This window comes from Budorcas taxicolor, chromosome 22 (assembly GCF_023091745.1).
Source record: "Budorcas taxicolor isolate Tak-1 chromosome 22, Takin1.1, whole genome shotgun sequence".
NCBI lineage: Eukaryota > Metazoa > Chordata > Mammalia > Artiodactyla > Bovidae > Budorcas > Budorcas taxicolor.
Genome location: NC_068931.1, coordinates 41,000,211 through 41,015,343, shown reverse-complemented (window position 1 = coordinate 41,015,343; position 15,133 = coordinate 41,000,211). Strand labels below are relative to the sequence as shown.

The 15,133-nt window shown below is 48.8% G+C and overlaps 1 protein-coding gene across 3 annotated transcripts in view; it reads right to left on the bottom strand.

Annotated features, from left to right (window-relative positions):
- PTPRM (protein tyrosine phosphatase receptor type M) overlaps positions 1-7,717 on the bottom strand; it is a 657,833-nt gene extending 650,116 nt beyond the window's left edge. For 2 of the 3 annotated variants that reach the window (XM_052660546.1, XM_052660547.1), the window contains exon 1: positions 7,366-7,717. In XM_052660546.1, coding sequence (XP_052516506.1) covers positions 7,366-7,438 — 73 coding nt within the window. In that variant the 5' untranslated portion in view covers positions 7,439-7,717. The remainder of the gene's footprint in view (positions 1-7,365) is intronic. The other variant, XM_052660548.1, reaches the window with a different exon arrangement.
- Positions 7,718-15,133: the final 7,416 nt, after the last annotated feature.

Below are 15,133 nucleotides of genomic sequence, written 5' to 3'. Positions count from 1 at the left end.
GTATTTTTAAATAAATCATTCTGTTAGATGCTAGCCCCCTCCTCCAAGGGAGAGTCTAAAAACTCTGTTTTGACAAGCCTCTGACAATTTGACCCTCATTCTCTCTCAGCTGCAGGTCCTGGATTCTTGACCATCACAGTTTCCCTCTCCTGCAGCCCCAGCGTGAAAGTAAGTGAGATCCCTCCATCCAATCCTCCACCGTCCCTCTGCTTCCAACTCAGGGCCCAAACCTTTCACATCACAGAAACAGTTTTTAAGGACTCGGGATTCTTCTCAGTTTTAAGCAGAAAAATGGACTAATTCAGGTAACACTCCAGTATTCTTGCCTAGGAAATCCCACGGACGGAGGAGCCTGGTGGCCTATAATCCATGGGGTCGCAAACACGTGTCCATGCAAATTTTAATGACTGCCTGCATTATATACCTGAACCAGCAATGTTGGGAAAGGGGTCTCCTGCAGACAGAAGCGAGGTGCCCATGCTCTTCGTATCTATGTCACACATCTACACATGGCCACTTTTCTGGTCGATTACCGAAAGACTTGATGGAGAAAGTTCCATAAGTTACCCTAAACTCTTAGGTAGCTGCCAGATCATCTATTTCTCCTAGTGCCACTGCTATACACAGAATAATGGCCACTTCGGATACAGGCATGGAGAAGGAAATGCGACCCACTCCAGTAGTCTTGTCTGGAAAACCCCAAGGACAGAGGAGCCTGTGGGGCTACAGTCCATGGGGCCGAAAAGAGTCGGACACCACTGAGTACTCACACTGCTGCTGCTGCTTCTGCTAAGTCGCTTCAGTCGTGTCCGGCTCTGTGCAGCCCCATAGACGGCAGCCCACCAGGCTCCCCTGTCCCTGGGATTCTCCAGGCAAGAGTACTGGAGTGGGGTGCCATTGCCTTCTCCTCAGTACTCACACAGGATACAGCCAAAAAGAGGAACAAAGGAGAAATAAACACCACAGAGTCTGAAGTTGTCCCGGGGTCAGTTTTGAACTAAAACAAAGTGAATTACAACTAAAGCAGCAACTTCCACTGAAGAATTTCATTTGATGTGAACGAGTCATCACAGCAGGTGCAGGCTCCCTCCATACTTTGCCTTCCTTCAGCTCTAGGTGGACGCATCCGGGGAGCTGTGCGGGCGAGGCTAGGTGATACCCCTGCCTTCATACCCACTAGGCAGCTACACCTGCTGATAGGCTGGGGACAGTGGCCAGAGGAGCAGGGAGCTGGAGGCCTGCCTGCCGCATGGAAAGCATTCTGCCCGCCATGGAGTCTCTGAAAGTCTGCTGACAGCGTTTCAAGATAAATCCGTTAAATGACATCACAATCCATTTTGTTTACCTGGAGCATTTAAGGATAGAGAAGCAGGGATGGTCTTTGGCAGAAAACAGAAAAACGAGGTGCTATCTTAGGAGACCCATAAGAGTGCATTATCAGTACTTTATAAAGGTCTATATTAAAAAGCTCTGCTCTTCTATTTGGAAATGAAGTTCATTTCTAAAGGCAAAGTGTCACATTCTCATATTAAAATTCCAAATTTTATGCACATTAATTCCTCACTCTTACCTAAGAAATTCCTTGTTTCTATTTCAGTAGATTTTGAAACTTTAAATAATTGGACAACTTTCCAAAGTATGGTAACTGTATCTTTCTGATCTTTGTCCACGATCACCCCCAATGCCTTCCACAATCCCCTAAAGGGGCTTTCCCAACAGTATTGCTCAATATCCACTTTGAATAGAAAGCATCATTTTAATAGGTGCACTGGGCTTTGTGCTTAATATAACAAGTCAACAAATATCTTCGAAACACAGTGTCAACCCACAGAAATTTCCAGTGGCTAATTTTCAGTGACTGCAAAATTTAATTAAAACTTTACATTGTGCTAAGTAAAATTAAAGGAAACTTTTTTTCATTGTCATTTTACAACTGGCTGGATCCAATATCTTCTGCAGATAAGACCATTATTTGAAATGCCACGCTAAGAGGCTGAGAGTCACAACACCATCACATCAGCCTGTTTCGTAATTTGGGTTGTGTTCACAGTGGGGGTGGGGGTTACTAAGTGCGTGGATGTGAGTTTTAGTTGTATCTCCGGTACTTTCTGCTCTTGTCAAGGGAGGCTGAAAAGTGCAGGCTGAGAATCCCAGGCCTTTCAGAACTCACGCTCTGTCCAGCATCCCAAGCGCCTGGAGGGTTAGTTCTAGCATCTACTGCTGTCCCCATGCTTCCAGCCCCACCCTGGACTTTCAGATTTCTATCCCTCTAGGTGGGGCCAGGAGTCTACCTGTCTACCTGTTCCTGAGTGACGCTCAGGCTGTTCATCCAAGGATGACTCTTTTAGAATAACGTTTCTCAAAAGGTGGCCAGGATCACCTGCGGATGCTTTGGGGACCTGGACAAAAGAATCACCTCAGCCAGCCATAGAGACCAAGGTTGGGAAGGACCGCTCCTGGTGACCTTTGAGCACACTTGGTTTTGAGCAGCATGGGTATAAACGCAGCTCAGAGGAAGCACTGGCTCAACACTCCCAGGCCCAACCCCCCAGGCAACCTAAAGCCACCCAGGTGTAGGACGTCGGCCTGATTTTCCTGCACACTTGATCCTCTCTGGATCCTTAACCTGCACACAATCCTAACAAGATCTGCACACCTGTGTTCCTACACGTGAGCACACACAACCCCCTACCCTCCTCGGCCCGTGTTCTCTTTCCCTCCCCATGTTTCCACCTCTTCATCAGATCCTGACCTTGCCAGCTGGCCCCTGGAAGGCAGGGAGCCACAGGCTATGGGGGTGATGACTAAAACTTTCCTACTTCCCACCTAACACCAGCCCTACCTACTGTTTTCCTCCACTGAGTTTTTTCAGAGCAACAGACTGAAAGCAGTCTTTCTGATTAAGACTAAATGCTAAACCACTGGAGTATTTTAGGAACTGGAGAAACAGCATCCTCTTACGATGGGAGGTCTATGTTATTGTGCATCTTCCTTAAACTTTTCACTGATGAGTTTGAAAAACATAAGTAATGCAACCTTTTCTCACTTACCAAAGAAGCCAATTAACAGGCTATAGTCCTAAAGATAAGAAGAAGCCTGAGAAAAGTTTGTGGGAAAGCTGGTTTTCAAAGAGAAGACTCCTAGAATTACAAAGCACGGTAGGCACTGCCTTAAGAAATGTTATACTGTTGAAAAAGTATGTAAGTACTTATTAAAATGCCTGTCCCCTAACTGAAAACTATGTCTTAGGATATTCAGGTTGGACACACTCATTCTAGAAAACTAAACCTAAAACAAAAACTGAGAGAAACACTACTTAACCCAAAACAGTGCCTCTACTGAAACAGAAACATGCAGCCGATCAGTTCCTAGAATGGACAATTGTTATGAAACTATAAAATTTTTAAATAAAGCTACCGACATCCATAAAATTGTCAGAGAAATATCTAAATTCAAAAATCAACTTTTCCCAAAACAAAAGGCTGTGTTTCATTCATACAGGGTTTTATATCATCTGAAGATATAATTCAGATTACTTGCTCATTAGGGAAAGTTCATTTAGAATTACTCAAATTATATACACACTTATCTATATATCAGTATACGTAAGTAACTTTTCTACTGAAAATCTGTGAACCAACCCTTTGAAAACATCAGACTAAACCCTGTGATTTTGCAGATCAGAACAATTGATTAAGCTCAAGCAATACTTCTTCACATCCACATAACACTAAAAATGTAAAGTGATTTCTTGGTATATCTCTTTCATGCACAGTGATTTAAATTTGCAATCTTTTCATCACATCCATTATCAATCTCATTAAAGTAACATAAAAACGTAAAACGTCATAACTCTAGTTATCCGAAAAAGAAAAAAAACAAACTGCTTAACAAATCTATTCACACTCTCTGTAAAGGGTACTGTAAAATCTTATATTTTGAAATGATTTTCAACTTATAGAAAAGTTGCAAAAATAGTACAAAGATTTCAAGTACATGTTTCTCCCACCTTCCCCTTGTGGGGACATCTGACTTAACTACTCAGAGTCCCAATTCTACTAATTCAACTACAGACTCCATTCAGATTTCAGCTGTTTCCCCCTTAACTGTCCTTAAAAGAGTATTTTAAAGAATACATTTCTTCAGGAAAGTTTCAAACTCACAAAATTATATTAAGGTTTAATCTGTTCTAAACACTGTAGTGGAAATCTGTTTGTATTTCTATTTCTGCAAACCAAGGCTGCTTACTAGAACTTATCACATCAATCTCATTATTATATAAAACCAAACACTTCCTTGATTAGTATATATTACCACCTGGCTTTTAAGAAAATGGGTCAAAGAAGAATGACTTGCCAGCTACTTGGCTTCTCACTATGGAAAAGACAATATTAAGCAGAAGCAAAAATGATTTCACTTTCTGCCTTGCTTCTTACTTGCATATATTTTTGCAGAAGTTCTTCTGAATGATCATACAGAGCCTAGATAGAAGGCAGAAACTGAGCCTCCAATATCTTGCTTAACAACTTAGAAATTGTAAAAATGGAAAGTGACGTTTAAAATGAAAAGTTTAGAGTAAATAAAAGGCCTCCTGAACAAAAAAAAAAAACTAATTCTTTTCTGTTTTCTTCCAATATGTTTAGTTCCTATATCTAGCATCTAAATTATGTGCCGTACCCTCCAGAAATGATTAATCAGCAATCACATCAATTGTGAATGCATTCCAAAAGAGGGGAAACAGCAAAGTGTCTTGTGTACAAATCTTGGTTACAAAAAAAAAAAAACCCTCTCCACTGATTACATAAAGCCTCCTGATTCAGTCCATTGGTTGCACTGAGGCTGAGAAAAATCTGTGGTGAAAATGTCAATTTCAAAAACTGGGACAATGCAAGCCAGTCTAATGTCTGATAGTCCTTCCTCTCCCTCCCTTGTGTCAGCCAGTTCATGTACAATTTGAATGTCTGCAAATGATCAGAATTCACATCAGTCATTTATTCAACAAACGTGAGTGTCTGCTGGGTCTAGGGCTCTGTGTAAGTGTTTTATGGGAACCAAGAAGGAAAAATAACTGACTTTGCCCTCAAGCCACTTACAATCTCCTTTCTCTGTCTCTAAAAGGATCCCCATGTCAGGTGACCAGCAGCCAAATATTTCAATTTCCAGAAGACTCATAAAGAGAAGTAAGTGTCGGTATCACTCATAACATCAGAATTAACTTTCCCAACATAAAAAAAATTTCAAAAATGAAAAACTGACTTTTCCAAAGCATTAAGCACTTCCCACAGGTACTACCTAAAACCCAAAGTGGAGGGCAAAAGCATAATACACTGCAATTTATCTGATCCCTGCACACACAAAATTTGCCGACTTCAATTTTTTTTTAATTTCATCATTTCTAAGCATTCTCTGGGATACTGCCCTTCAGTTCTCCATACTAGGTTAACTCTGGCTTTCCAAATTTAAAAAAAAAAAAAATGAAGGCACAGTAGTTCAATTACTGGTAGGATAACAAACAAATAGAATGATATACTTCCTCTGAAAGAAAAATCTGGATAAAATTTAGTAAAAGCAAAGTCTCTTTTGGTTTGACTATTAATTTACATAAGCATTAACAAGGACACAGGTCAGTACTACTTAGGCTGAAGTTCCTTTTAATGATGAGAAACTGATCATTTAAATAAGCTACATAAATATTTGTTCCCCACCTCCACCCCAATCCCTTACCCACTTCTTGAAAATCCATCCAAACGCTTTCTCACGCATCTTAACTTGAAACAAATCCCAGGCAGGGAGCTATGGATCTTAATAAAGAGAAAACCATCACTGAGGCCCTCATCCTTGGCTTCTAACACTAATGAGTTACAAGGCTCTAAAACTAGCGAGTCTACTCCATAACTCACCAGTAAAAAAGAACGCAGGCCAAAATCGGCATCAATTTTATAGCAGACAGCAGTGGATCGTTTTGTTAAGTCCTCTGGCGCACGTGCAATTACCACACAGTGAAGGGCATATTAAACTTCGGGAAAGGGTATTTCTGCATTGAAGCTGACAGCACACAGCGAGCAGCCAACTCCACGCTGGGCTTCCTTGGAGTCCAACTGTGGTCAAGGGTCTCGGGGCTCAGCAACACGGGGCATGGCCTCTGCGCCTGCGTGTCCCCCAGGCTCCAGGAAGTAAAGATGTAAGTTTCCACCGGTCGGAAGGCCAGACGGAAGTCTCCAACGTTTTAAAATATGTGTTTTACCATCAGTGAAATTCTCCCTCATCAAATTAAAAAAAAGAAAAATTCAACTTACTCATTCCTCCCGAATAAACACAGAAACCTATTTTGGAGCCCAAGTTCAAGGCCAAATAACAGGCTTTTTATTAAAAGGAAAAAAAGCCCAGGTCCACCATTCTACGTAGACCTTAATGAAACTGACACACACGCGAGAAAGTGTACAAGTGTGCAGGTGTGCAAGCGTTGGCTGTCCATCCACGTGTGTGCTGCAGGTAACACCAGGCGGGGTTCGCGCCCCTCCTGACCCCCAACTCCCGGCCACGCGTCCTCCCACACGGAGCTCTCCGGGCTCCGACTGCAGGCTCGCAGCGGGCACCTCCCCGCACTCCCTTTCCTGCCCACGCCCGGCCGCGGGCCGCGGGGCGGGGTGACCGCTGCCCCTAGCCGAGTGCTCCGGGGGCCAGAGGTGCGGAGGAAGAGCCCGGCGGGCCAGAGCCGCGGTTGACGGGACCCTGGGGCCCGATCCTCCTGCCGCCGGGCCGCCGATCACCCTGCTGGAACCTGCGAGGCCGCCGCCTCGGCTCTCCCTGGCAGCCTCCCGAATGCCAGTACGAGCGGAGGTCACGGCCTCGGCGGGCTGGGCGGAGGCGGGAGGGCCAAGAACTGGAGATCGCCGCCGCCGGGTCCACCGATCGCGCGGGCGCAGCGGGCACGGCGACCCGGCCCGGCAGCCGCTCGCGGCGAGAAGGACCGCGCAGCGCCCACGCCCGGCGGCCGGCGGCTGCAGCTCCCAACTTCAGGCAAAGTTTTCTGCTGTTGCTCCCGGAGCCGACCGGGGACTCCGAGTGGCGCCGTCCTCGCGGACACGCGCCCAGGCCGCGGAGGGGCGGGGGCGGAGATGAGAGCCTGACTCCCGGGCCAGCCCCCGGGGCTCCTCCGCTCGGCCGGCCCGAGCGTTAGGTGCCCACCCTCCCCGCCAGCCCCGCTCCCGCGCCGGGGACGGGAAGACGCGGTGCTCATCCCGCCGTGCCCCCTGCCCGGCCTCGCCGTCCGCCGCTCGGGCTCTCCCACCCCGGAGCTGCCGGTGTCCAGAGCCCCCCTCCGGCCCGCGCGCCCCAGGCCCCTGCAAGCGAGGCCCCGCTTACCTGAAAACGAGTCCCCCGCCGCAGTTAGCAAAAGTCCGGTCAAAGTGACCAGGCAAGTCCCAAGTCGGCTCATGGTGCCGAGTGCGCCCCTGGCCGCTCCCCGGCGGCGCTGGGTGGGCGCGAGGGCGGAGGGTGGCCAGGAGCTGTGCCTCCAAGGCGGCGAGAAGAGGGTGAACAGCCAAAACCAGAATCAGACGCTCCGAGTGCCAACAGTTGCAGAAGTCCCAACTCCGGCGGCTCTCGGGGCCGGGGGGCGAGGGGCCAGGGTCCCCCTGCCCTGTCGCCGGCCCCGCTCGAAGCTGGCGCGGCTGCGAAAGGGAGCGGAGGGCGCGCCCGCGGAGCCAAAATCCGCCCTCCGTGCCGGCGGCTGCGCTGGCTTGGTTCTTCTTCCTGGGCTCGGGACCCGAGCCTCCGGCGCCGCGGTGCCCGGGGCCGGGGCCGGGGCCGAGGCCGCGCGCGTCCCGCCCGCCGCCTCTGCGCGGGCAGCCGAGCCAGCCCCCGGGCGGCGGCGCGCCGATGGCCGAGCCCGCGCCGGCTGCGCGCGGGGCTCCTGCTCCCCGACTGACTGGCGGGGCCCCGCAGGCCGGCTGAAGGGAGCGCCCACGTCACGGCCGCCCGGCCGCCGCGGCCCGCTAGAGGGCGTGAGCGCCCGGCCCCGCCGGCCCGCACTCGGTGCTCGGCGGCCGCGGCGCCTCCGGGGGAGCCGGGCGGGGGGCGGCCGCGGGGACGGCGTCACCGCGCCGGGAGCGGCGGCCGGGCGGTGCCACTCGCTCCCTCCCGCCCGCTCCCTCCCCGGCCCCGGTTTCGCGGCAGGGTTCCGGGAGGGTGACCGCTCCGGGGCCGCGCCTGGACCAGAAGTTTGTCCCGGGTCACGGGCCGCCGGGAGTTGGCGAGCGGGGCAGGAGAAACGGCGGCTCCGATCCCGGCGCCGGACGGCAGGGTCGGCGGGCAGGGCCGGCGGGGCCGGGAGTCGCCGGGACGGCGCTTCCCGGCGGCTGCGGGCCGGGCAAGCCGGCGGATCCGGGGCGCTGCGAAGGGTTGCGGGTTCTCCGCGACTCGAAGTTGGCAGGCGCCCGGGCGGAGAGCGGCGGCCGCGGGCACCGAGACCCCGCAGCGGCCGCGCGGGACACACGCGCCCCGGAGCCCGGCACCCACCGAGCGGGACGCACCGGGCCGCTTCATGTTGTCCCCGCCGACCCGGGGTCGGGGGTGGGGGACCCCGAGCGAGCCGCCGGCCGTGGGCGGGAGGCGGTGGTCACACCGAAACGAGGGGTCGGACCTACGGAACCTGTGATTTCTGTATCTGGTGCAAAGTGTTGGGAAACGCCGGAGGAGGAGGCGTGGGGAGTGAATCGAATGATGCCTGGAAATACATAATTTACCGTTTGGGGTCTGGAATGCCTATTTGATTAAGTGGATAAAAAAGCTTCTAATGCTTCAGTAAAGAGGTTCACTTTGTAAGATTGCAAAAAAAGGGGGGGGGGGGACGGGAGGGGGAAGAACTATTTCTGTTTTCCTCTGAATAGACACAGGGAGCCAGCACCGAGCGTCTGTAGACGCCAGACCTATATGAGCACAATAGAAGGCCTGTGTAGAGGTTCAATTAGAAACCAAGTAACTACAGGTGAGAAGCACATGTTCCAGCAAGAGGACACACCCCTCAGTCAGGTGTACCCGGGGCTACCCCGAGCCGGTCCTCACAAAGGCCCAAAAGGTGAGTTGATCCCACGCTCACCTTGACCCTGAGGTCTCCAGTGGACCCTAGAACCAACAAACAGGGATATGTCATAGCTGTCACGTGCCCAGGGCCAACTGATGGACTGGACTTTTGCCTGTTGTGCCCCAGCCAACAGCCCCTCTTTCTTGTGGAATTCCACTTATTATATCCTATATAATAATATTATATATTATATGTTACACAATTCCACTTATTATATTCCACTTATTTATCAGAAGTGCCTTTTCAGGGGCTCTGTATTAATCATTTACTTCTTAAGGACATTACATCACCCAACCTCTTCTTGCAAATCTGTACTTGTTGAGACTTATCTTATCTCGATTGCAAAATAGCATTTGAAGTCTGGAGAAGCAGGCAAGTCACATACCTCTGAGGATCAGCAGGGAGAGTCTGTCCCCAGGGCTTTCCCTGGCACCCAGGTCCTGCCTGCACTGTGATGGAGCCCAAATTTGCTTTTTTTAAAAAATGGTTATGGTGCTTTCCAATGGAGTTGTCACGTTAATAAATGTGAAATGGACCCAGATAAGGAGGGAGACATCAATCTAGTCATTTTCTTTCCAAGTAATTTCTTTGAGTGAAGATGTTAATATTAGGATAGGATATCATTTGCACAGTAGTATGTGAACTTGTCCGAAGATCTCTGAAAGCATGTATCTCCCAGGCACTGTTCTCTGTGCAGGAGGCTGTCTTAACTCTGGGCTCCCCCAGGAACAGGCCTGAAGGTAAGGATTTAAGTGTAAGTGGTCTTAGGTTCTATTGAGAAAGTAATCCCAGGAAACAGTACAAAAAGTAAGACAGAGGGAAAAATCAGCAAAAATCAGTGTAGAGAATGAGCAGGTCACCACTGTGGGCCCCTAGGACTCACTCCCTTGGTGACTTCCAGGAGAAAACATAGAACACCCCACCCTGGGGCAAGGATGTGTTAGGTGCCTGGGGGGATGGGGGCATGGGAGGCAGGTACACAGAGAGGGGTCCCCGCAGCAGTGGAGAGAAAAGCCCTGAGGGGCCTCCCAGTCCTGCTGCCCTGGTAACCTGAAAGTGCCGTGTCCCTTCCCCTGGTTACTTAAAACTCAGCGGGAGGCCCAGTGAATTTCTATTGTCTCTGATCTCCAAATATTACAGTGTTAAGCCGACTCTGCCCTTATTAGCCTTCAATCCACATTGCAAACAGTGATGGGGTTTTTGCCAGCAGCTCAATCCCTGGCCATTCTAACTGCTACTGATTATTCACTCCCTCTTCCAGATAACTGGCCAAAGCAGCACTGAGCCCAGATGGAAGACCTGTATCAGAAGGAACGGACTTGACTTCCTCTAAGGAAGGATGCTGTAAGAGTCCTACCAGTGGGATATTTCCTGTCACTTGTTTTTTTTTTTCCCCCTAAGCAGAGAAGATTTTTTTTTTAATCCAATCACATGACACTCCTGTCTCTCTGGGAACAGCAGTGATATTTGCAGAATGGCTGGTCAGAGTTAGGGGTGCTGTAAAGCCAGCCCCTATCATATATCTAAAGATTTCAAGGGACTTTCCCAGTGGTCCAATGGCTAAGACTCTGGGCTTCCACTGCAGGGGGGCAGGGTTCGATCCCTGGTCAGGGAACTAGATCTCACATATGGCAACTAAAGATTTGAGTTCCACAGCTAAGAGTCAGTGCAGCCAAATAAATATGAAAAAAGAAGGCCTCTGGTTTTCACATGTCTAAAGTTAGCAAAGTATCAAAGACAACTGAATATATCACTGTATGTATCTAGATTTCCTATTGATCGTTGGCTATATGGATCAGTAATAAAGACATACATAATTCATGCATTATTAAGTATTTCATAAATATAATTTTCCCCTTATTTTAGTAAAATCATTCAAATGTTGTCATCATGGAGATTATCATATAATTTGTGTTCTGGTGACAGCAATGATCAGAAGCTATGTTGTTCTGTGTGGAAGGTTTCTAACCACATTTCGCCTGGTTTTGTTCCTTAGTGGTTCTTGCAAGTCCTCAGTAGCCACATGTGGACAACAGAGATACGGAATGTTTCATCATCACAGAAAGCTCTCTGGAAAAACACTGAGAAAGGATTCGTGTACTCAAATTCTGCAAACTTGAGGATATATTTTCGTCAAAAATGTTACCTCAGATTCTTGAAATCTGAAAATTAAAAATCTTCCCTATAGTTGTAGGAAGATTCCTTTTCTTTTTAAAAATATTTTATTTATTTGTCTGCACTGGGTCTTCTCTGTGGTACTCAGGATCTTCCATCTTCGTTGGGGCCAGAGGGATTTTTAATTGCAGCATGTGGGATCTCGTTCCTCGACCAGGGATGGAATCCAGGCCCCCTGCCCTGGGAGCACAGAGTCTCAGCCACTGGGCCACCAGGGAAGTCCCTACTTTTGGTTTTGACTCAAATCCCGATGCAGAACTTCAATAGGTTTGGCCAGATCCTGGCAAAAATTCTGTTGTCCAGGACTGAGGTCTGAGTAGTCACATTCCTCTCCATCCAACCTAGATTTCAAATTATACTGCTCCACAAAGAAGAGCTACTGGACAGCCAGGGAAGTCCCAAGATTTTGATTTTTAATTGATTTGACTTTTCCTTTAAGGAAGTGGCTCTGCGGTGACATCACCTACACACTGAGGTGTGTCCATCTGCCGTGGCAGTGGCAGTCCACCCTGGAAGTCTTGACAGTGCCTTCCCTTCCAAGACCAGGGATCAAAAGCCAAGGGGAAGCATTTCTCTGGAGCCTGAGCAAAGCTGGTTTTGAGCTTTGATCTTTAGGGGGATGCTTTATGGTCTCTCAACATTGAGCATCAGGTCCCTAGTGACAAAGATGACCACGGGCCCCATGATATGTTTGTTTTTTGATACTCAGGACCCTGTAAGGTCCAGGCCCAGGGCAGGAGCCCACACTGCCCATCATTTGTACTGCCGTGGTGTTTTGGGCATCAGTAAGCCTATGACGCTTGTCCAACCCCAGGAAAGTCAAAATGTAAATTAAAAAAGAACACTGATCTGACCACAACCCATTCCTACCTATCCTCAATGTTAGGCTGAATTTTGAGGTTAGCCACAGGCAGAATGGCTTCTTAGTTGGCCCTAGTGGTAAAGAACTTGCCTGCCAATACAGGAGACATAAGAGATGCAAGTTTGACCCCTGGGTCGGAAAGATTCCCTTGGAGGAAGGGCATGGCAACCCACTCCAGTATCCTTGCCTAGAAAATCCCATGGACAGAGAAGCCCGGTGGGCCACACTCCATGGGGTCACAAAGATTGGGACACAGCAGAAGTGACTTAGCTTGCATGCACAGGCAAAAACTTCCTGATCCACTAGAGGTATAGCACCTGCTGATAAGCCATAGACAAAAAGATCATTTAAATACCTCTCAGGGTGGCTTAATTGGAGCTAACATGACCCAGCAGAAAAGGAAAAGGTTGTCGCTGTTTTTGTTACTCACAGTTTTTTCTCTAGGCTCTGCTGCAATCGTTAAATCTCATTTTTAGAGACACATTGAGATCATGGAAGCATGTTTTGAGATAATAAATGGAAAAAATAAATAAGCCCCCTTGCAGAGGTTTCATATGATGTATTATCTTTCATTGACCAAAGATAGTGTTGTGGTTGAGAAAATGAAGAACAAAAGGAAGGAAGGAGGCATGATAGAAGGAAGAAAAGGAGAAGGAGGAAAGAGAGGGAGTTAGAGACAGAGCTGGCTTGGAATTTGGAGTCCAACTTAATTGAGTCCCAACTGTATGATTTAAATTAACTTCCATTTCCTGTAGAAATGGTATTACACGTGGAGGCTCTGTGTGCGTCAGTGGCACTGAACAAACCTCTCTGGTGAAGCAAAGCCCTAAGTGTGCAGAGTGCATCACAGTTTCTGCCCCGCCCACCCCTGGGCCCCACCTGTCTCTACCTGGAGAAGCCTTGAGCAGTGAGATAGCAGGGGGGGCATGGACCCAGTGATAAGCAGATCTCTGCCCGGTGCACGCACTCACCGTCAGAGTGCTTAGTCTCAGACATGATGGGAGCAAATAGAATTTTTCGTCCAGGACTTCACAGCTTCACTCACCTTGTGAATATGTGTACATGAAACCGGGGAGAAGGAGATGGAAATGAAAACCACATCATTAGCAGTTCACGGGGGCCAGAAGAAACCGGGGCATTTAAACTTTCGCCAGTGAAGCCCAGTTCACACCTGCACAGAAGAAAGAATGGAGCAGGTGCCCTCTTTTGAAGTTGCTCAGATCCTGCCTGAGGCCAGAACCTGTCACCAGAAAAAAGCAAGGCTCCTCCAAGCAGAGTTCAAAGCCACTTGCATATAAAGGCTTAAACCACTAGGACGAATCTTTAGGTGCCCCAGGAATTCCTTCTCTAGGCCTAATTAAAAGGCGAGAGGTAATAGGTTTGAGGAGCTTCCCTGGTGGCTCAGTGGTAAAGAATCCACCTGCCAATGCAGGAATCAGGTTTGATCCCTGGGTCGAGAAGATCCCCTGGAAGAGGGCATGGCTACCCACTCCAGTATTCTTGCCTGGGAAATCCCGTGGACAGAGGAGCCTGGCGGGCTACAGTACATGGGGTCGCAAAGGGTCGGACACCGCTGAAGTGAATAAGCATGAAGGCACACGCCATTTAGATGGGATGACCTTCAGCGGGGTTTCCTTTCTGTCTTTTCTCTTCTTTTTCTTCTTCCAAGCTCTTCTTTTGGGCACATTGAGTTTATAACAGCTGCCAGACCCAACACAAGGCCACATCCAAGGAAACCATGAGATTTATCCTGGCAGTCCTTTCTTGTGTGCTACTCTGAAAAATGAGTATAATAATTTCTGCTCCATCTACCCTATTGCATTGTAAGCGTGTCAACAACATTGTGGGTGAGAGTTCTTTACAAATAATCCCCCAGTGACTAAACTTTCAGTTTACTATGTAACTCTTATATTTGATCTTACTAGCTGGGACTAGATGCTCACAATTTGCAAATCGGTCATTATGTTTATAAAAATATGTTTCTGTGGAGCTTTTTCCTCTTGCCGATTTTAGGTAAAATGATTAGGTAGATTGATATTCTCAAAAAGTTCCCTGCTTGGTCGTGGAGTCCCTGCATGGTAATGTCAAGATGCTAGAAAACATGGTTTTAAGGCCGTGTCCAAGCTTGTATGCAGCTTCTGGGGTCTTCCCTGCACTGCACGGGCTGGACTCTGGGGCCGGTGCACAGGGAGGGGGCCTGTGCGGAACTAGACCACACTGTCCCCTTTCCTTCTACCTCTGCCTCCTGTCGTTGTTGTTCAGCCGCTCAGTCATGTCTGACTCTTTGCGACCCCATGGACTGCATCACACTAGGTTCCCATGTCCTTCACCATCTCCCGGAGCTTGCTCAAACTCATGTCCATTGAGTTGGTGATGCCATCCAAGCATCTCATCCTTGTCGCCCCCTTCTCCTCTGCCTCCCGGACCAGGGGCAACAACACCCACACAAAAGCACCCCCTTGACCAGAATGGCCTATGCGCCCTGCCCCCGGGAGGGAGAGCCACCTTCGAAGCAGGTAACAGCCTCCTACACACACATCAGCCGTACTTTGCAAGCTGCTGCATCGAATATGGAAAAAAGACAAAGGAAGAAACATTTGATTTATGAGGATTTTATCAGGATCCACTGGCAGTCACTGTGCAGTCACCCTCTGCATCTTCTGTTTAAGTCCCCAATGAGCCCAGGGAGAAGACGCTTTGCGCAGGCGCTTCTCAGGAAGTCTGGGGGCTCGGCCCAGTCGGAAGGTGTGAGGGGGCACCCCGTTGTCTGACTCACAGTTCAAAGGCACCAGCTCTCCACGCAGTAGCCCCTCTCCATGTGGGGGTTCATTAAAGGAGACAGTGACTGTCTTTGGGTTCCTCTTTTTTTTCCCCAAAGGCTTTGAACTAACGTTTTATATCACTTCTCATGCCTTTGTACCAGACAACTGTTTTTCTCAGAACACAGTTTGGAGGTTATGCGGTTTTTCCAAAACTCAGGGTGGAAACCATGGTATCCAGTGACATTCCCA